The sequence below is a fragment of the Palaemon carinicauda genome, chromosome 18 (assembly GCF_036898095.1).
Source record: "Palaemon carinicauda isolate YSFRI2023 chromosome 18, ASM3689809v2, whole genome shotgun sequence".
Classification (NCBI taxonomy): domain Eukaryota; kingdom Metazoa; phylum Arthropoda; class Malacostraca; order Decapoda; family Palaemonidae; genus Palaemon; species Palaemon carinicauda.
Window position 1 is genome coordinate 52,143,786 of NC_090742.1, and position 23,423 is coordinate 52,167,208.

Sequence of the window (23,423 nt, forward strand, 5' to 3'; positions counted from 1 at the left end):
TGCTAGGGTGCCACAGCCCAACCTCCCACATTTCCACCACAGATGAAGCTTCATACTGCTGAGTCCCCTACTGCTGCTACCTCCGCGGTCATCTAAGGCACCGGAGGAAGCAGCAGGGCCTACCGGAACTGCGTCACAATCGCTCGCCATTCATTCCTATTTCTAGCACGCTCTCTTGCCTCTCTCACATCTATCCTCCTATCACCCAGAGCTTTCTTCACACCATCCATCCACCCAAACCTTGGCCTTCCTCTTGTACTTCTTCCATCAACTCTTGCATTCATCACCTTCTTTAGCAGACAGCTATTTTCCATTCTCTCAACATGGCCAAACCACCTCAACACATTCATATCCACTCTAGCCGCTAACTCATTTCTTACACCCGTTCTCACCCTTACCACTTCGTTCCTAACCCTATCTACTCGAGATACACCAGCCATACTCCTCAGACACTTCATCTCAAACACATTCAATTTCTGTCTCTCCATCACTTTCATTCCCCACAACTCCGATCCATACATCACAGTTGGTACAATCACTTTCTCATATAGAACTCTCTTTACATTCATGCCCAATCCTCTATTTTTTACCACTCCCTTAACTGCCCCCAACACTTTGCAACCTTCATTCACTCTCTGACGTACATCTGCTTCCACTCCACCATTTGCTGCAACAACAGACCCCAAGTACTTAAACTGATCCACCTCCTCAAGTAACTCTCCATTCAACATGACATTCAACCTTGCACCACCTTCCCTTCTCGTACATCTCATAACCTTACTCTTACCCACATTAACTCTCAACTTCCTTCTCTCACACACCCTTCCAAATTCTGTCACTAGTCGGTCAAGCTTCTCTTCTGTGTCTGCTACCAGTACAGTATCATCCGCAAACAACAACTGATTTACCTCCCATTCATGATCATTCTCGCCTACCAGTTTTAATCCTCGTCCAAGCACTCTAGCATTCACCTCTCTCACCACTCCATCAACATACAAGTTAAACAACCACGGCGACATCACACATCCCTGTCTCAGCCCCACTCTCACCGGAAACCAATCGCTCACCTCATTTCCTATTCTAACACATGCTTTACTACCTGTGTAGAAACTTTTCACTGCTTGCAACAACCTTCCACCAACTCCATATAACCTCATCACATTCCACATTGCTTCCCTATCAACTCTATCATATGCTTTCTCCAGATCCATAAACGCAACATACACCTCCTTACCTTTTGCTAAATATTTCTCGCATATCTGCCTAACTGTAAAAATCTGATTCATACAACCCCTACCTCTTCTAAAACCACCCTGTACTTCCAAGATTGCATTCTCTGTTTTATCCTTAATCCTATTAATCAGTATTCTACCATACACTTTTCCAACTACACTCAACAAACTAATACCTCTTGAATTACAACACTCATGCACATCTCCCTTACCCTTATATAGTGGTACAATACATGCACAGACCCAATCTACTGGTACCATTGACAACACAAAACACACATTAAACAATCTCACCAACCATTCAAGTACAGTCACACCCCCTTCCTTCAACATCTCAGCTTTCACACCATCCATACCCGATGCTTTTCCTACTCTCGTTTCATCTAGTGCTCTCCTCACTTCCTCTATTGTAATATCTCTCTCATTCTCATCTCCCATCACTGGCACCTCAACACCTGGAACCGCAATTATATCAGCCTCCCTATCATCCTCAACATTCAGCAAACTTTCAAAATATTCCGCCCACCTTTTCCTTACCTCCTCTCCTTTTAACAACCTTCCATTTCCATTTCCAGTACATGTAGTTGTTGTAAATAGATAGGGGATGTTTTAGGTATAAAAATTATGTAACGTTTGCCTATTATTTCACTTGGTAGCTTTTTATAATTGTAATTACTTGCTAATTTAGCTTTGATTGAATTGCAGAGTGCGTGGATATCATTTGTTACTATTTGTAACTTTTCATAAGGAAAATATTTTATTTGCATGTGCGCGTCATTGAAATTATGTACAAAATTATCGACGGGATATTCTTTCACATTTGTAGCAGTTGGTCGAGGCTTTTAGTGCAATTGTTTCTGAAATTGCACGAAAACTCAAACAAGAGTACATGGAGTTCATTTACAAGACACAGTATACCCTCTCTTGACGAACATCGTGGCTAGAAGCGTTTTCTGTAGACATCATAATAATACCCATTCCAATCATTAAAATGTTCTGGAAAAGAACTAATTTGGATGTCATTTTTCAACAGGTCGTGATCAAAATATGTGAGTACAATTTTAAACGGAAATTACGATCGGATGACATTATAGAAATTATATTTTTGTTAAGAATACAGCTAAATCTTCTATAAAACCACTAAGAATTTAACTAAATCTCTCTCTCTCTCTCTCTCTCTCTCTCTCTCTCTCTCATGTATATTTATAGATATGTATATGTTATATATACACATTATATATATATATATATATATATGTGTGTGTGTGTGTGTGTGTATATATATATATATGATAAATGTTCCGAACCTATTGTGTGTGTATATATATATATATATATATATACATACACACACACACATAAGGATGTCAAGAATATTGCACATTACTATATATTTTTACTTAACAATATTAAGGATTGTAAGGCCATTGGTATCTAATTCACTATAACCCCAATTGAATTACATTCCCCAATCACAACTGAGAGTCGAACGCATGACTTTCCCTTTTTGGTTGGGTCCTTTGACTGGCTAGAAATTAGTAAATAGTGCCACATTGGATATATCTGGTTACTGCTCATATTTTCTTTGCCTTTACATAGTCTGAATAGCCTGGTCTCTTCTTCTTCACTCAAGGGGTTAATCATTGCACTGTAATTATTCAGTGGTTACTTTCTACTTGGTAAGGGTAGAAGAGACTCTTTAGTTATGGTAAGCAGCTCTTCTAGAAGTACACTTCAAAATCAAACCATTGCTGTTTAGTCTTGGGTAGTGCCATAGCCTCTGAACCATGGTCTTCCACTGTCTTGGGTTAGAGTTCTCTTGCTTTAGGATACACTCATGCATACTATTCTATCTCTCCTTTTTTCTTTTCCATACTGGGCTATTTTCTCTGTCGGAGACTTTGTGCTTATAGAATTCTGTTTTTCCAACGAGGGTTGTAGGTAGGCTAGTAATAAAATTATTTTTTATTATTATTATTATTATTATTATCATTATTATTATTATTATTATTACCAGCCAAGCTACAACCCTAGTTGGAAAAGCAAGATGCTGTAATCCCAAGAGCTCCAACAGGGAAAAATAGCCCAGTGAGGAAAGGAAACAAGAAAATAAGTAAACTATATAAGAAGTAATGAAAGATTAAAATAAGATATTTTAAAAAACATTAACAGCACTAAAACAAATAATTCATATATAGACTATAAAAAGACTTATGTCAGCCTGTTCAACATAAAAATATTTAATGTAAGTTTGAACTTTTGAAGTTTGCTGATTCAACTACCCGATTAGAAATATCATTCCACAATTTGATAATAATAATAATGATAATCCACTTCACTAATCTTGATCATTTATGGGGGATAGTTTTATACTATTCGTGGCCCTTCATTTAATATCAAGTAGCTTTGGGATATATTATCAAAGCCAATTTTATTTTACTTATGATTTTACCTTCACACTTTGAAAATATTCTATTTTTACTGTCAAGAGAGGAAGTCTGATTGTATAGGGGTTTGGGGTACTATACTGTAGACCAGAATCAAACATGCCTTTACTTATTTACTAATTTATTCAACTATCTATTCCTCCATTTAATCGAATGTATTCGCCATTTTAAACTCGGTTTACCTACAGGAATGAATTAAACGGACTTTAATTACATTACTAATTGTTGCCATTCATATTACGCCCATATTTTATAGTGTGAAAGTTTTATAAAAACGACCTAATTTACAATATGTCTGAATTAATTATGGTAATGAGTAGTATTATACAATCCTCAATCCCGTAAACTCAATAGTACATTTCATGTGTTACTATACAGTAAACAAACAATGGCCCCTTACACTTTGGCATAGAGATATAACACCATGGTTCCGTATTCCACTCAGAACTGCTTTTAACTAAACGTAGGTGGATCTTTACACAACCCTCAATGACAACTTCCTATCTGCAAAATTTTTATTTCTGGCAAATCAATCTTAATCCTCAATATCAATTAAGATAATTCAAGAATATTTACATATTCGGAAGAGCGTTATACACTGATTTTTAAACTGCGACTTTCGCGTTATATTTGGAATTTTATTTTGCTAGCAATTAGGACTCGCAGAATACGGTTAAATACATCTTGCTGTAAATTTAATGGTCTCAATAACTTTAATGTGTTTATCCTGAATAACAAACATAAAACTTTCTTTTTATTTTTGTATTCCTTAGATGCCTAAGAGTTCACTCCATCTTATTCATTATTTCTACGCAGTTGTTTCCTAAATACATTGGTCAGTCTTTTCTTTCGTATATGAAGCTTTCTGAAAATTTGAGCATTCTCCATTTGGCCAACAGTGGCTACTATATCTATTACTGATCCCAAAACCAGGGGAAGGCTGCGGAGGCCTCCCTGTAAAAGAAAACAGAAGGGTTAAAAACATGCAAATAGAGGCAAATACTTAAAGAAAATAGAAGATTAAAATTCTACGCGATAATTCTTTAGGCTTGAAGTTTCGATGCACAGTAGTTTTTTTGTCGGTGAACAATATTTAAACTCTAAGGTGTACATACTCCACGTTTTAATACTAAAAGGATTTACTTGACGGATCAGACGCATGATGAACTACCCCCAATCAGTTGTTGTTGTTGTTGTTTTAATGATAATAATAATGATTTAAAATACCTCCAAAGAAAAGTGGAAAGAATTTATTATTCATTTTGAAGCTATTTCTGCCATCAGTGTCTTATTCTTTCATTACTTTTTCCTTTTGGTATTTGAAACACGATTCAGTTCCGTTTGAACTTAACTATTTGTTGCACTCCCTCCTCCTTGATATTGGATCATCGAATGTCTTGAGGGAAGTCTTTCCTTGTTTACTATTAGAGTCCCACCCATAGATCGCTCTCATGGACTATCGAGGGTTATTGGATTAATACTACTGTCATTACTTGAAAAAAAAAAAAAACGAGTGATTTGTAGCTTCTAGTGTCTTTTTTGCCGAAATTCTATTTCCATATATTTCACACTTGATCACTGGTTATCCTTATTTATTTATAAATGTACATTACATTGATTTGATGTATACGGTATATAGTAAAATAGATTATTTTCATACATTAATATTGTCTCTTGGTTACTTCTTCATTTTGATAAGTGATTTGCACTGCAACAGTTAACATTCAAGACTAAAGTAATGTATGTTATATTTCGTATATCCAGGTATACTGTAGTGTAGTATGAGGGCAGACATGACGTTTTTCCAGTTCCCCTCTTCTTGTTAGCCATTTAAACTAACTGTAAAACATGCTATTGTTTCTGTGCCTCCTCGCAGTAGATACACTTTTTAAACAGGCTTTTATACTTCACCACAGGAGACTTTGTTAGGTACTTTTTATTTTGATTATCGTTGCACCTCAAAATTTTCAAACATTTCTTGTAATTGCGTTCTGGTAAGGGAAATTACGGGAAAACTTTGTTTTCACGTATACATAAATACTTCCAAAGAATTCCTTAAACAAGTAAAGGAGTTTCTTGTATAGATTTATGCTGATATGAAAAAAATTCTCTCTCTCTCTCTCTCTCTCTCTCTCTCTCTCTCTCTCTCTCTCTCTCAGTGATTATCAAATGTAACGCTTCAGGATAGACTAATGAATTACGATGAAAACAAGATCATATTGAGCATATAAGAAGGATGACCTGGTGATAGATGGAGACTAAAGATGGATGTCTCTTATATCGCAGATAAATTGTTTAATGATTAATGGTTCAAATGTGATTTTGTTCTTAGCAGAGAGAGAGAGAGAGAGAGAGAGAGAGAGAGAGAGAGAGAGAGTACCTTAACTATTAAAGGTGAGCGCAGCAAAATCTATTTTTAGCTCAGTCGTCTGCATCTGTGCCCCATTGCCTCACGTGTCTTTACTCCCTGGCGGAGGAGAGAGACGGGGGGAGGGGGTGTTGGATGAGGGGTTGGTGTGGGAAGGAAGAACGAGCAACAGAATGGGGGAATTGGGAAAAGGATGTGTAGTTGCAGGATGGAATGAAGGAGAGAAACGAGTAAATGGAAGATGAGATAGAAGGATGCAGTTGGGCTGACGAAGAGCAGCCTCGGTCTGGAGATTGTTTTTCTCTAGCAATGCTGCCATTGTAGCGTATCGGAAAATGGCCGACGGATTTGAAGAGGGATTTTTGAGTTTAGACCTAACACTGACTAGTCGAGTAAAGCCTTGTCATGAATATTTGGTATGCTTTAAAGATATTGATTGATCTATATCGGACTTTCTTTTAAAGAAAGCCTTTGTAGTGTCACATTCAGGCTTTATCAGTTAAGTTCAGTCATCGACAATTTTTCTTCAATTTGAAGGAAAATAACTTTATAGTGGCTGCAATGCCTGTCACAGTGGCTATCCTGGTTTGCTGTAAGCAGCACTGCTTAAACGCAATACTACTTCTGGAAAACCCTATGTATTCAATCAGGGCCATTTAGCCTTTATAATTATGTTAAAGTATTGTGTTCATCAACATTGCTTCCAAGCAGGTTCCTAATTTGCATTACCTTTGAAAAGAATTCCAAGTTGTGCAGTATGACACCAAGACGCACGTAAAGGAAGGCCATCTTTTGTTTTGAAAAATTTAGAATGACTCAGTTTTAGATTTGTTTATATCCCTTTCTCAAAAGTATTTTCGTTGTGTTCTTTTTATATGTGAACCCACAGTCAGTTCCTTCTTCTGAGTCGTTATTTTGTTAGTGGCCAGTAGCTTATGCTGGGTTACCCTAGTAACTTATTGAAATCCTCCTGTGGGTGTTGAATTGTATATTCTGCCATCGTCGATATAATTAACTACAAATCGTAGAATTTTGGTTTCAACCAAAAGGTAAGGCAGAGGAACTATCGAGAGCCACGAAGCAACATTGAAAATACAGTAATACTGAATAAAGAAGAATACGTATTTATTTAAAACGGGAAGGACGTCTATGCGACCCGAAGGCTGATTATTTCCTTAAAGAAAATTAAAGCAATTTTACTTGAGTTTAAGCATATATAGGTTTGTCGGTAGACGATTATTGATTGTAATGTTGGGAGTAAATACTATATTAGGAAATAATGGAAATTCTATCACTAGAATGAATATTAAGGAATATGGGAAATTAAGAAAAAATCTGTTGGAGGGGCTAAATAACAGATGAAATCAAGAATGAGAGTAGATGATTTGGAAATGATGAATGGAGGCTTCAGTCTCATGAGATTGAACATGGGACTCTGTGCAGCAAGATGTTCACTCGTCATAAAGCAATCTTGCTGCTTACTGTGAACATAGAAACTGTAAACCAGGCACGACCAAATTAAATTAATTAATTAGAATAGTAGACATTTATATACAAAATATCAATAAACCCTAAAAGTATTCATTTTTCCTTTCATAAAGTATTTAAAGTATATCCTGCATTTGAATATTTCAGTGTGTGTAGTGATCACGATGTTGATCACCATGACTTACTGAATTTTGTTACAGCATTAACACATTGACTTTAGTTTTGTGCTGGAGTGTGTTTTGTGACGTTGCTTCTAAACTGCATGGGACGGTGAGTTGTGTCCTCCGCGAAGGAAGACAAGATGAGGACGAGAGTGAGAGTGAGAGGGAGCGTGTCCTGGAGGAAAATCAGGAGACTGCTTCAATATGAAGCTGCAAGTGAGGCTGGTTGCCCTATACTGTTTTCTTTTAAAAAGAAGAGGTCAGTTTCATTGTCTCATTGTAGTCCCCTGAATCTCAAGTGCTAATTGCACTTTTATGCTTCTCTATAAAGCTTCAACTTACAATTTATTTTACATAATAATATTGATCTTTGATATATTTCAGTCATGAGATTATTGAAATGCTATAGTCATATAATTCGTTCTGATCGACCTGCGATAAGAAGTATAAGCAAACCACGGGAACATTGGTATGCAACATTGCAATAGCGAATATGGGGAACAGTACTTCAACTGACAGATATGTTCGGGTGTTAACCAACGATATTGTTGGGAAAATGCCATGTTGATGTGGTTTAACACAGATGCAATATTAACTGTCATTTGCATGTTTTATGCTTACGCTTTCGGTTAAATTAGACGCAGAAACCTACTTGAGAAGAGAACATTTCAGAGTTTATGGGGATGTGAAGGTTTAAAAAGATTTAGAAAAGGTGAGACCCAGAAAAGAAACATTGAGCGTAGGATGTGACGTCCGAGGAGATGGTAGTCGGTGGTTGGTGGGTGCCAGAGGGTAACACGGAAGCTCATTGGCCAGTCACAAGGGGATCGGCACACTCCCAGCCAATCAAATACCAGTCTTTCCACCCACGCACAAGATACCAACACATGAACGCACGCGAACCTCCTCATCACTCTGAAGCGCGCTCTCTCTCTCTCTCTCTCTCTCTCTCTCTCTCTCTCTCTCTCTCTCTACCAAATTAGAACCTTTCCTTAAAGAGGAAACGAGCAAAGAAATAACCAAGATGTTTTTATTTGAAGAGAGAAGGGATTTTTTTTTAGAAATACAATAGTAAACAGTAGTCTACTCAGTAGACTATTGATTATTATTACAAGAATGAACGTTTTACTTCAGTTACTCAGTATGATTCTACCCTTGTACAGATGTCGAGTATTTGATGACTGGGGCTTTTATATCCATAATACATAATCATAATGAACACTATCCTCTTGATTAGTAAATTATCAGTGAGAAGTGTGGTCAGTACAAGAAATACATAATTGCAATATATATATATATATATATATATATATATCGTAGTAATTAGTAAATTAGCAATTGTTCTGTTGATTTTGATAAAGACGGTAGTTAATTATAAGAACATTAGTATAACTTGTTTCACTGGATAATGTGTATGGCTGAATTTTGACTGTGGAAGTGTGTCAGATGCAAAAGAATTTTTAATAACAGAACAGTGAAAGTTTCAGCAAGAAAGACAAAGTATAGGGGTAGTGTTTTTTCTAATCTTTGAAAAGATTGAAAGCGAATGGAAAACGTTTTTATAAAGCATTCATGGTCGTTTAAAATAGCTCGTGGGAGATATGATGGTGAGGAAATTTCGGTGATGTTAAAGGATGCATGGTAGAGAAGACAAGGTTTTGGAAGCAGTGCAAGAGTTTTCTGGTTGAGATTGAGATTTGGTTTGAGACTAGGCTGTATTATTTCTATGGGTAACATCTTAACTCGTGGAGGGGTGTGAGGAATGAGACTTGAGAAAGGAAATTAGATTCAAGTGTAAAGTTGTGGGATGGTAAGAGTAATATTGAATGAGATGTAAAATTGTCGATTTATGTATGTTAGAACGTGATTAGTAATACTGTAAATGAAGGGATCTTGAGCCAATTCTTCTTTATGAAAGTGAAGTGGCTATGCTAATTGGCAGTGAAAGGTGGAATAATGTTGGAAATTTGGATGAATAATTATTGAGAAGAAAGTGCAACGTGCAGACTCCCTCACGTGCACCTTGCACTGAAGGCATTGCATCTACCTATCGTCTCCTAGGCCTACCTATCCTGTCTGTACCCAATTTTTTCGCCCTATTTGTTTTTGTCACATAACTTGTGTTCGTGCTTCGATTCTTCCTTCTTGCTGCCTAACCTCTTTCAACGTATTCCTTACTGTGCAAATACAGTAATACTTCAACCAGTTTCCCTTCAGCCAGCGCTGGGTGGGCCCTTATGACCAAAATTCTCAAGATCTAATCAGATAATTGTTTTAGGAGAATCAAGAGAATGTGGAATATAGGGATGCATAGAATTGTTGAAAAGTCTACTACCTTGGGCAGAGGGATGGAGTTCTTTGGTAGCTTTTGGCATTTATTATTATTATTATTATTACTACTACTATCCAAGCTACAACCCTAATTGGAAAAGCAAGATGCTATAAGCCCAGGGGCTCCAATAGGGAAAAATAGCCCAGTGAGGAAAGAAAATAAGGAAATAAGTAACTGAAGAGAACAAATTAACAATAAATCATTCTAAAAAAAGTAATGTCAAAAGAGATATGTCGTATATAAACTATTAACAGCGTCAAAAACAGATATGTCATATATAAACTATAAAAGGACTCATGTCCGCCTGGTCAACAAAAAAGCATTTGCTCCAACTTTGAACTTTTGAAGTTCTACTGATTCAACAACCCAATTAGGATGATCATTCCACAACTTGGTAACAGCTGGAATAAAACTTCTAGAGTACTGCGTAGTATTGAGTCTTATGATGGAGAAGGCCTGGCTATTAGAATTAACTGCCTGCCTAGTATTACGAACAGGATAGAATTGTCCAGGGAGATCTGAATGTAAAGGATGGTCAGAGTTATGAAAAATCTTATGCAACAGGCATAATGAACTAATTGAACGACGGTGCCAGAGATTAATATCTAGATCAGGAATAAGAAATTTAATAGACCGTAAGTTTCTGTCCAACAAATTAAGATGAGAATCAGCAGCTGAAGACCAGACAGGAGAACAATACTCAAAACAAGGTAGAATAAAAGAATTAAAACACTTCTTCAGAATAGAGTGATCACCGAATATCTTAAAAGACTTTCTCAATAAGCCAATTTTTTGTGCAATTGAAGAAGACACAGACCTTATATGTTTCTCAAAAGTAAATTTGCTGTCGAGAATCACGCCTAAAATTTTGAAAGAGTCATACAAATTTAAAGATACATTATCAATACTGAGATCCGGATGTTGAGGAGCCGCCGTCCTTGACCTACTTACAATCATACTTTGAGTTTTGTTGGGATTCAACTTCATACCCCCTAATTTGGACCATGCACTAATTTTAGCTAAATCTCTATTAAGGGATTCACCAACCCCAGATCTACATTCAGGGGATGGAATTGATGCAAAGAGAGTAGCATCATCTGCATATGCAACAAGCTTATTTTCTAGGCCAAACCACATGTCATGTGTATATAGTATGAAAAGTAATGGGCCAAGAACACTACCCTGTGGAACACCGGATTACACATTCCTATACTCACTATGGTGCCCATCAACAACAACTCTTTGAGATCTACTACTTAAAAAATCAATAATAATGCTAAGAAACGACCCACCCACTCCCAACTGTTTCAGTTTGAAAACAAGGGCCTCATGATTAACACGGTCAAAGGCAGCACTAAAATCAAGGCCAATCATACGAACTTCCCGACCACAATCAAGGGATTTCTGTACTGCATTGGAGATTGTAAGAAGGGCATCACATGCTCCAAGGCCTTTACGAAAACCAAATTGCAAATTAGGGAATAGATGATTACCTTCAGCAAACCTATTAAGACATTTTGTTTTGCCAGAAGACGTTCAAAAACTTTAGATAATATGGGAGTTATGGAAATTGGGCGGTAATCAGTGGGACTTGAGCTACCACAGACACATTTACATAGAAGAGTAACATTACCAATTCTCCAACAAGTGCTAAAAGCTCCTCTTCTTGCTAACTTGCGCAAAATAACAGATAACTTTGGAGCTAAGAAATCTGCTGTCTTTATAAAAAACAAAGGAAGAATACCATTTGGGTCTACACCTCCATAAGCATCAAGGTCCATCAACAGAGCTTCAATCTCACGAGATCGAAAAGCTAAACTAGTTAGTTTAGCCTCAGGAAAACAGGAATGAGGAAGTTCAAGTTTTTCATTACTCTGTTTACTGTCAAAAACATCAGCCAAAAGGATTGCCTTTTCCTTTGGAGAGTGAGTGACTGAGCCATCTGGTTTAAGTAAAGGAGGAACTGTTGCATCTACACCAAAGAGTGCAGATTTAAGGGTAGACCACCATTTATGTTCCTGAGTTGTACCAGAGAGGGTTTCTTTTATGATTAAATTGTACTCCTTTTCAGTTGAGGCATAAACTCTCTGAGCAAAAGCTCGAAGCTGAGTATAGTTGTTCCAGGTCAAATCTGATCTGTTACCCTTCCAAAGGTGATAGGCCTCCTGCTTCTCCAAATAAGCACGTCTACAATCATCATTGAACCACGGTTTGTCCTTCATTCGGTACCTTAGCACACGAGAAGGGATACGCCTATCAATTATGTTGACTAGATTCTCATTCAAAGGGACAACAGGATCTACACTATTATATAATTGTGACCAATTCAAGCACAAAAGATCATGCAAAATCCCATTCCAGTCTGCTTGGGATTTCATATAAATTTTACAGGAATATGATATATCAGGGACAGGCTGCTGAGTCTTCACTAATAATAAAATCAAGGCATGATCAGAAGTCCCGACTGGAGAACCAACCTTACTAGTTATAACGCCAGGGGAGTCAGTGTATACGAGGTCCAAGCAATTACCAGACCTGTGAGTAGCTTCATTTATGATTTGCTCACAGCCTGATTCAGAGGCAAAGTCTAAAGCTCTTAAGCCATGGCGATCGGTAGGAGAGATAGAACTTAACCACTCCCTATGGTGAGCATTAAAATCACCAACAAAGACAAAAGAAGCCTTTCTATCATCTGCTTGTATCTTAGCCATAATGGCAAGAAGACAATCGAAGATAGAATCATCCATGTCTGGATTCCGGTAGATCGAACACAAATAAAAGTTGTTATGCTTGCCACAAACTTTTATTACCTGAATCTCATGACATCCACATTGATAGCAGGACTTATGAGAAGCAGGGTACTCGGTCCTAATATACACCGCCATTCCCCTGGCCCTAGGAATGACATCACGTTTCAGCATTATTGGCTACTTAAAACCAGTTATAAGGAGCTCAGATGAGTGCCTCATATTAGAAACCAAAGTTTCTGAGCACAAAAGAATATCATACTGTCTGGACGCAACTGTATGGTCTTGGATATTTGCATGAAGACCACGAATATTGCAATACAGAAGACGACATTGACGAAATCTAGGACGTACTGGTCCCGGATTTCGCTCAATGCCTGAACCAACAGCCAATCAGCAACGAGTTTTCAAGTTGTGGTTTGGCTTCAATTGCTAACCGTGCTTTGCATGGATTTGTTTAGCGAGGTGTCAGGGTTTCTCCCTGGTATGTGCAGAGCACGTACGGAAAAAAATATCCGCCAGTTGGTTCAGACTTCCACCCTCCTGATGGGCAAGTCAATCCCTATAAATAGCTAAAGGGTTTGTATTTAGTGTCAGACCAAATGATGAATTTGAAAGTAATTTGTATTTTTCCTAACTATACAAACCTGTCGCTATTTATACAAATTGGCTCGCCATCACCTGTCGCCTGACAAGTCCTGCCTGCAATAAAAAGTGACAATGCAACACAGGTGTGTGTGTGTGAGTGGGGTAGATGGCTACTCCTACACCCCACCCCCCAGCTAACTACAGTAGGGTAGTTATACCTTTCTAAAAATCTTGGAGCTTGTCTTCCAGCTTCGCCGAATGTATAAGCCTTATGAATAGCTACAGGTTTGTATCATTAAGTAAAATACAAATCACTCAAATTTGTCATTTTGATAATGCTAAAATTTATGGAATTTGTTCTTATTTTATCATTAGTATGTTACTGTATAAAAATAACTGTATATTTATTTAAAGACAAGCTCTTTAAGCATGTCAAAACATGTTTGAATATGCCATGTTCAATTCTACTTAAAACTCTTTTTCCACATTTTTATAGTAATAGGTCTAAAATGACATATGTGCATGTCATGTCATTAAAAACCAAAGTTCCCTTGCTTGGGCTTGACCACTGACCACAATCAACCAGACAAACATATTCAAGCAAAAGTAGGGTCTGACACAGACTCACTCTCTCTCTCTCTCTCTCTCTCTCTCTCTCTCTCTCTCTCTCTCTCTCTCTCTCTCTCTCTCTCTCTCTCTCTCTCTCTCTAAAAGTAGATAGATATTATTTTGAAATTGTAATTGTTCTTATTTTGTCATAAGTTTAAATGTTTCCTTTATTAGAAACGGGATTCTAGTTAAAAGATGAAGTGGTATTTATATGAAATATTTTGTGTTAACTAATATGTTAGGGTAAAATTTTTCTCTGTTATTAGAGGAAAGCTCTTTAAATATATCATAAAAAGATACCATTAGATACATTCAATTTTAGGTCTACTCGCCTTTTCTTTTATTTATGGATTCTACAAGATATTTTTCTTTGTCTATACAACCAGAATTATTACAGCTGGGGAAGGGGACTTTCCTTTGATTCTGTGATAATGGATAGTAATCCCTGTCGAAATTTTTTCTGTAGAATTTTGAAATTAGGTCTAAATAGTCAACTTAGCATAAGTAAATCCACAGTTGCTGAAACCAATGATAAGGAGATTGGACTGTATGATTAAATGTGTTTAAGTTGATTACATTAAGGTTGAGGACTAACTATATAGAGTATTTTGATATGTACTCATTATTTCATCGTGCAAAAGCTAGCATTTAAGTTCATTAAGAGGATACATTTCTTCAACAATTTACTATTTATTTTTATGAACCACTTCTGATGTTCATATTGCTTCCCTCTCAAATCCTGGCATATATTGATGTTAACCCCAAAACTGAAAATTTCCCGTGTTCTTTTCTTTCAGTAGTCATAGGCCTCTAATAAAGTACTTGTATAGAGACAATTAAGCAGGTAGTCACCATAAATTTGCTTGGGTACACTGTAGGTAATGTCTTTCAATCTTCTCGTCGACCTCATGCTTGTCTTCTAGATTTGTTAGTAATTCTTGTGAAGATTGTTCAAGAGAATTATTTCTGGGCAATCATAATTTTCATTCGCTTTGTGTCCTATGGCTTGGACAATTTTGGGGTTTAGATATTTGTTATTAGGAATGTTAAGGGCTATAGGTTGACACTTTGTTTACCTCCTTTAAACTGTGCTGTTATTTAGGTTATTGTCGATTATAAGGGATCGTAATCATCTTTGTTTTACCTGATTTGTTCAGATAAGACTATTTAAGATGCAGCCTTTTTGAGTTTTGTGATTAAGCGGAGGGAATAGTTGTTTTCCTCTATGGCTAAAAAGTGTGATTCACTTGAACATTCCTTAATTTTTTCCCCCAATTTTGGGTCCTGTATTAGATGTGAACAGAATCGATAAGGTGGCAGCACAAGTCGATGCCAGGACACAAAATGATGCTTTTAGTTCCTTTTCTTAAAAAAAAACAAAAAAGAAAAAAGATGCATCTACCTATAGACCCATAGCAAGTAGAGTACATCTTTATAATTTTCTCAAAAATTTGTTTCATAATAATAATAGCTGACTAGACTAAATGTTCCAAATCTAAAAGGAATTTAGCATTAAGGGGACTGTCTGTTATGTCCTGCATTTTTGTTTCTAATTCAAAATACACCTTTTCTAAATATGTTTTAGACATATTTAATACCTTTATCATATGAAAATTTCAAGTAATTTGATCAAAAACATCTTTATTTAATATATATTAGTAAAATTATGATTTAAAAAAAAAAAAAGGTACATTTTTCTCCTCTAATATGACACCAATTATATTGAAAATTATACCATCAAAACTTCTTCATAAACCAAATAATTCTCTGTAACAGATTTTCGATTTTCCTTTTTCTTTTTTTTTCTTTTTTTTTTAATGAATTTGTTCTCAATTTTCTTCATCTAGACGCAAAATAATCATGGAAAAAAGGGTAAAAGGAAAATCGGAATTCTGTCGCACTGATTTCTGGGATTTTTATTCCTCTTTTCAATTATATCTTTCTCTCTAAAATTGAACAATGAATAAGTAAAATAAATGTATCGAAGTGTGAACAAGTATATTTGAGTTACGAGCCCCAAAGATTTGCTTTAGATTTTCACTTTTTCCTTTGAAAAATCACATAACATTATTATGATAACCTTACTTTGTACTTTTATTGTTTATTTCTACATGAAGGCTCCTTAAACAAGGTATTAAACCCCCAAGTTTACTAATACACTTGATGTGAGGGTGTCATGAGTTGCCAATGGCCTCTCATTCTCATTGTTGACAGAGTTTTAGTAAGAATGTTCCAGCTTTGGACTCCTTTTTTCTCTCTCTCTCTGCTTGCATTTTGTTCTTTCTTTGACCTTGGGTAACATTGGCCCTGCTCTAAAGTTCACTAGGACATTGTGAAAACACAATATAGATACGAACTGCAAGTAAACAAACATACATGCATCATAACTTCTATACATCTTTGGAAACTCTGGCTGGTCTTCTTGTAGATCGTAGTTTGCATTCTCCTATCCTGTACCAATGCCTTTCATCTCTCCCAGATGTATGAGATTTAGAAAAATAAGTGAAAAAATCGCTATATATATGCAAAAATAGGAACGCAAATACGATTCTGTCAAACTCAGTCATGCAGACGACGCAATAAGGATGACGTCGTCATTTAAAGACCGCTTTATCTTCGTTATTTGTAAAGATAATTGGATGAAACTTCTGGAGAGCATGTACAATATGTTTCTGCATACATAGAAACATTAAAATAAATTTTGATTTTTTAAAGTTATGTCAAGCACCATGGTGGATGGTCCCCTTAAGTTCAAGGAAAAATCCAGAGAAGACTAGCTTAGTTGATGACAGTGAGGATATATGATATGATAATGTGTCTCAGGCTGTTAACAAGCTCTTAGGCTTTGATAGTACTGTAAATGAATTTCATAAATTCTTTTCTTTGGTTTTCATTTATCAAATCAAAGGAACTCTGTGAATCTTTTGGCGGCCTATTGAAAATGTCCTTGCCTGTCGTTCTGCAGGATGGGAGATCAAGTCCTGCTCAAACTCTAGTTTCTTTGTAGTGCCTGCAACCTCGCCATCCTTATGAGCTAAGGATGGGTGGCTTGGTGGACCCTGTAGGTCTACCTGCTGAGTCATTAGCAGCCATTGCCAAGCACTCCCTGGTCATAGCTTGGGCACTGATCATATTGATACATGGTCAGTCTCTGGCATTTTCCTGCTAGGGGACTGTCCCTTGCCTTTTGCCATTTATGAGCAACTTTTAAAGAGAGTTGCTTGCTTAACCTGCCTAGTATCCAACCGTAGCCTAACTCCTCAAGTTTTCCCTAATGATTCTAAATGTACACCAGTTAGTAAGGGTTTTGATGTTATATGGTGCTTGACGGAGTCAATCTTTTCTCCACGAGCCTCTCACTCGCAAATTAATTCAGGTTCCTCTATTGCAAACCCTCATATTCCCATGATCAAATATGCTCCTTGCAACCACTGGACTCTGAGGTTGAAGACCTAGCTGGTAGCCTGGATCTTAATATACAGCTCGCTGAAGTAAGCGCTTGTTAGAAACCCCTTTATTCATGTATGAATGATATGGCATATTGTGTGGTTCCTGTGGAACAGTGTGATTATGTTATATAAACTTTTTAAAGGTCCATCAAAAGCTGACAAAATACATCATGTTTCAGATGTCTAATGTAGGCTCAGCTACTATTGCATCTCGAGTCTTTTTCTTAAGATGGAAATATAGGTGCTAGTACCTCAGCTGCCGAAACAACTCCCTTGCCTAGCGCAGGGACAAAGGTTCACATTCAAAATAAACAAAAGGGAAGGCCTGTGGTTAAATTCTTAGATAATTAAAAAAAGACTCCCTTGCTTAGCGCAGGAACAAATGTTCACATTCAAAGTATAAAAAAAAGGAAGGCTTGTGGTTAAATTCTTAGATAATTCATTAGACCTAGAAGACAAAGATATCAGGGAGGAAGAGCCCGACTCTGATGAAGTGTCTTCTTTTCAAATTGTCTATAAGTTACTTAAGGTAAGTAATGATTCATCTTGGTCTTCTAAGTAATCAGAAGTCGCAACCTCCAAGGGGACATGTACCTCACAGTTATAAATAAAATTTATAGATAGAATCAGTAGATTGTTATTTTTTAGTGCACTGAAAAGCTATTGATTCGGCATCCTGTAAGCATTCTGAAATATACAGTATAAAACAAATCTAATTGCGTAACTGTATTAATGACTCTGATCTAACTACTTCTCTTGAAACCATCATTGATGTTAATTAAGGATTTCTTTGAATATTGGGTTTGTGAGTTAGTTGAATAAAGAAATGCAGTTTGTTAATAATAGTGTGGAGAGTATTCTTTGAATAATCTTTTTTGCAGATTCTATAGAAGGGGTTTTTTCAAATTTGGTGAAAGAAGTTCCAGCCAAAATGGCAACAGGACTCATAAACTTACAGGGAAATGTTATTAGTATTTCCCAACTGATCACTATAGGAGGAAGGCTTTCCTACTTTTATTAGGTTTAGGAAAGACTTCATCCAAATCTATGGGTGTTTTCCGTGGTCAGAGAGGGTTATAGAATTTCTCTCTCTCCCCATCCTTCCTTATCCACAGAGCTAATACTTTTTCCAGTTTATCAAAAATACTTGGCAAAGGACCAGGTTTTGAAAGCAGATATTGTAAAATACATATAGAAGAATATAATAGAATAGGTCTTGATATCATTCCCAGGTTTTTAAAACAGGTTATTCGTAGTCCCCAAAGCATCAGGAGGTTGGACACCTCTTCTTAATGTTTCAATTATGAAAAAGTTTACCATCTTCACCAAGTTTCTGATGGAAATGTCTTCAAGAGTCATGGGGCCAGTAACAAAAAGAGATTAGATATTTTTATGGACATCAGATGCATACTTCCACATTCCTATTCATCAAAATTTTTGAAATCTCATTCAGTTCATGAATGGTTTAGGGTTTACCAATTCAAGTGCCCTGGTTTCAGTCTCAGGACATGCTCTCCATGTATGCACCAGAATGATTGCTCTTATCTGAATATCAGAGTTATGTACTGTACCATGAAGACTCAGATTCAACAAGTGTGTTTACTCAGGTTGCTGGAAAGGGTGGAAGACATGATCAATTGGGAAAAGTCTGTTTTTGGATTGACTCAGAGAAGTTTGTTTATATTAGAGATGATTATAGCAGCAGTTCTTTTTTATCCATTAATAAAAACATTTTAATCCTTTCTTCTTTTGTTGGAAAAGTTCGAGATTTAGAAGTCAGTATCAGTTTGGATGTGGATGAAACTACTAAGAGACCATGGCTTCTGTAGAGAATTCATTACAATGGGCCGTCTATGAAGAAAGTTTTCCAATATCATCTCAGTTGTAACTGGAACAGGATAATCAACCTAAACAATTTGTATTCTAGTGATGAAACTTAATTTCAGCTACTGCTTTGTTGTAGGATCCTTATCTTCTATCACTGGGAGCTGCTAAAGAAGTGAGGATTTCAGACCTCATTCTATTCATGGATGCTTGACAGAAAGATTGGAGTACAACTCTAGATTGTCTGTATCTTTCATGGGAATGGACAAGGAAATAATTTCCTATTCATATCAATTGCCTGGAACTTAATTCAGCACTAAAGGCCCAGGAGACTCTGGTTGGCTGGTGATAGGAAAATTCATATCAGTGTACATACTGTATTCAGACACTACAACAGCTTTAGCTCATATTCAGAATGTGGGAGCCAGCTCTGAATCCCCAATTCATATACAATACTGTAGCATAAGTTCTATTAACATGAACAAATTTAAGAGGAACAATCTTTATCTCTCAGTTTATCCCAGAGGTGTCAATCATCTTAGCAGATCAGTTAAGCAGAAAAAACAGCTTCTAAATGAATGGTCTCTCCGTCCATCAGTATGTCAAGAGATTTGGAATTGTTGGAGAAGAGTGAACTTTGACAGTTTTGACACATCTCTCAACAAGAAGAAATTTTTTTGTTCTCCAGTTTCTCATGTTTTGTTATGAAAGGTTGATGCCCTGTTACAGATCTCTTACTGACCATATTACCTTCTTCAACAAAAACATGCCATAGGACATAGCCTAAAAGGCTAGAATTATGAGGAACAAAGATATAAAAAGACCAAAATTTACTTTTCATGAAAGGGAAATAACATTTTATTTTATGAAAGAATAGGTTTTAAGAATGAAAATAGTATTGTAATAAATTTCTGGATTTGAGGCTGTCATGCTTTGGTTTATAGGGTAGATGAATTATCTGCTTTCTGCTAATTCTCACCCAACTGTTCTATATACATTCAATACTATAAATTTTTGTAGATAATTTTTTGTTATATAATTTGTTGATTCTATTATTTTTATTTTCCAGGATCGCAAATGGCCTGCTAGTTTTTTGAAATCCCCAGGCATTAAGCCTCGTAACAGCCGCACTGTGCCCAACCCCTTGCCTCATATGTTTGATCGAGAACGAGGTGCCAAGATGGTTGAAGGTGGTGATGGAGATGATACTCCACAGATGATCACTCCCCCAACTCCTTCCACTCCCTGCACACCTCCACATACTGCTCATGATTCCATTTTTGCACAAGTAGAAATTAACCCAGGTGGTATGTATAATTTCATTATTTTGTAAACATATTTCTTGATGAGTGCACCATTGCATTGAGTATTTTAATTGCATACTATAGGAAATGTTGAGGTGAATGAACTATATAAAGATGTAAGCTACAGAGAGACAAAGTAGAATTACTCGTCATATTCCATGGGGAATGAGAAATGATGTACCGTCTATCATTATATAGATTTACTTCCATATCACGCATTATTTTTGTTTGATAAGGGCGGCGTATTCCAGAAGTTATATTGGTATGATCAATATAAAATAAATATATATTATTGAAGAATTTGTGGGCAAAATTACAGTAATAATTCTAGAAACAAAATTATTTCTCTCCGTAGTGGCATTCGTATCATGATTTTTTTCATAAAATTAGGACAGTTTTACTGTACATGTAAATCATTTAATTCTTTCCAAGCCCTACTTAAACACCTCATTGAATTACAGTATATAATAAAGCTATAACCTCAATGAAATACTGCCAAATACATTTGAATCATTCAGTATACCTAACCCAACTATTAATACATATAAATGAAGTACTGTACAGTAGTTATTAGAACATAATGCAATAATAAATGGAAAATTATACAATACGCACAGTACAATACTGTACATATACGAAATATACAATACTGTACATACTGTACTTTATTAATGTTACCCTTACTGTACAGTAGAGAGGTACATTTTCTACCAGCCATAACAAAAACCGTTTTCTTCAACTGGCACACATTTTTAACCATAGCTAATTTATTGTTCAGTAATACAATTAATATTAATTTGTGATACATCAATAAGTAACTTACTTTATTTTTACACTGTTTTTAAAGCTATTTTATTATAATACAAGCAAGGTTCATTGATGTTAATATGTGTGTGTACTTTGTAGAATGAATAAACTAATTGTTCAGTAAATCATTTTTTAACTTATTTATTTACCGAAATGAAAGAAAAATATATAGCTAACATTTTGATATGCTTAGTAGCATTGTGCATGGGTACATACTGTACATGCACACAATACAGTACTGTTCATTGTATTTTTTCATTTAAAAAGGTACTTTTTGATATAAACGTAATCATAAATAAATGATCATGCCATTACTTTAAAAGGAAAAAAATTTACGATCCGTTATCTATTTACCGAAATGATAGAAGATATATTACTAATGTGTTTGATATGCATAGTAGCATTGTGTGTATGTATATACAATGCAGTTCAATTCATTGGGATTTTTTTAAATAAAAAATGTACTTATTGATATCAAATTAATTGTAAGCAAATGATCATGCCATTACTGTAAAAGGAAAAATGTTACAATCCATTATTCATTCACTGAAATGAAAGAAAAATATATCGCTAATTTTTTTTTATATGCATAGGTGCATTGCGAGTACATACATACTATCATAATCAGAATACAGCACTGTTCATTGTGTTTTTTAACTTGAAAATGTACTTATTGATATAAAATAGGAGAGCAGGATCTTACGGCAGTAACTAGCATCAAGGGAGAGAGATAACCAATGGGAGGGAAGGTCAGTGGTGGCCAGTTTACAGTTTTGCGGTGTGCGAATTTTAAAATTATTTTTCGGCGGCCAGGTGATTCTCGTTGAGTGGTGGTTTGTAAAATGAGGCAAAAAATATCTTTTTGTATCTTTTTGTGTCTTGAATTTTCCATTCACAGAAACTTTCATACCGACAGGTATTACTGTATATGAATTAGAGTTCCTTTTAATCCAGTTTTCCTGATAAATTTATCTCTCAATACAGGATGTTTTTATATTGAATGACAGTACTGTACTGCTAATTATTTTTACTTTACAAGTGTTTCTTTTGTAATGGAACCATTTTTACCCATGTTGTCAATGGGTTGTATTGCATTGCAGATAAGTTTATCAACCTTAAGTTTTAAATTTTGGGTAGATTATTATCTTTTTGGATATTTTTAGATTTTCAAGTTTCTTTTTCAGCCTACTAAGATATTCACCTTGATATTAGCATAAGAAACCTTCTGATGAAAATTATTGATAATGAATCTTATATAAGGGATTTTGACGAAGGAAAAATCTATTTCTTTGCGAAGAACCTGTGTCGCTCCGCTCCGTGAAATGATCCTGAAAGCACCATTTCTAAGTTATAAATACTGCTAAATATACCAGAGAAAAAAATTGCATGGAATGCCAGGAATATACCCAGCTCGCTCACCCTTATAGGGGGTCGGTATAAAAACTGGGGCAAGTGGAACCACTACCAGAGGTCCTTTTCCAATTAGACTTCTCCCTCTTCAACATCCCCCGTTACTACGAGGTGTCGTTCTCTACAGCTACTGCCCCCCCCCCCCCCTACCACTACCACTACCTATCCTTCTCCCATCATTCCTACTAGCACCCCAAGCTTGGGCCAGCTTAGGGTGAGGAAAAAGGAGGGAGGAAGGTGGAAGTGGGACAATCTTCCACGGGGACCATCTATTCTGTGGATCCTCATTCTTTTCTAAGAATTTTCTTTCTAGAGAGAATAAAATTCCACCAGAAGAAAGAAAATCAATATGATTCGGTTCTCTAGATAATGCTGAGGCTAAACTTATCAAAAATAACGTCTTCCTAAGAAGCGCTATATAAGTGCACGAGTCAATATCAGAGTCAGAATCTAGATCAAGGACATCATTTAAAACCCATGAAACTGCGTGAGGGCGAGTTACTGGTTTTAGTCTAGTACAGGCTCACGGAATAGACGAATAATAAGAATCTGTAAGATTAATATTGAACCCGATCTGAAATATTTCATTTAAAGCAGATTTAATCATAGTAATAGTATTATTGGCAAGGCCTCCTTCCAAGAAAGTTCTGAAAAAGG

At 36.0% G+C, this 23,423-nt stretch overlaps 1 protein-coding gene across 1 annotated transcript in view; it reads left to right on the plus strand.

Annotated features, from left to right (window-relative positions):
* The window catches only part of LOC137657293 (son of sevenless homolog 2-like), a 454,104-nt gene that overhangs the window by 394,130 nt on the left and 36,551 nt on the right, over positions 1–23,423 (plus strand). The window contains 1 exon segment of the mRNA XM_068391627.1: positions 20,315–20,552. Coding sequence (XP_068247728.1) covers positions 20,315–20,552 — 238 coding nt within the window.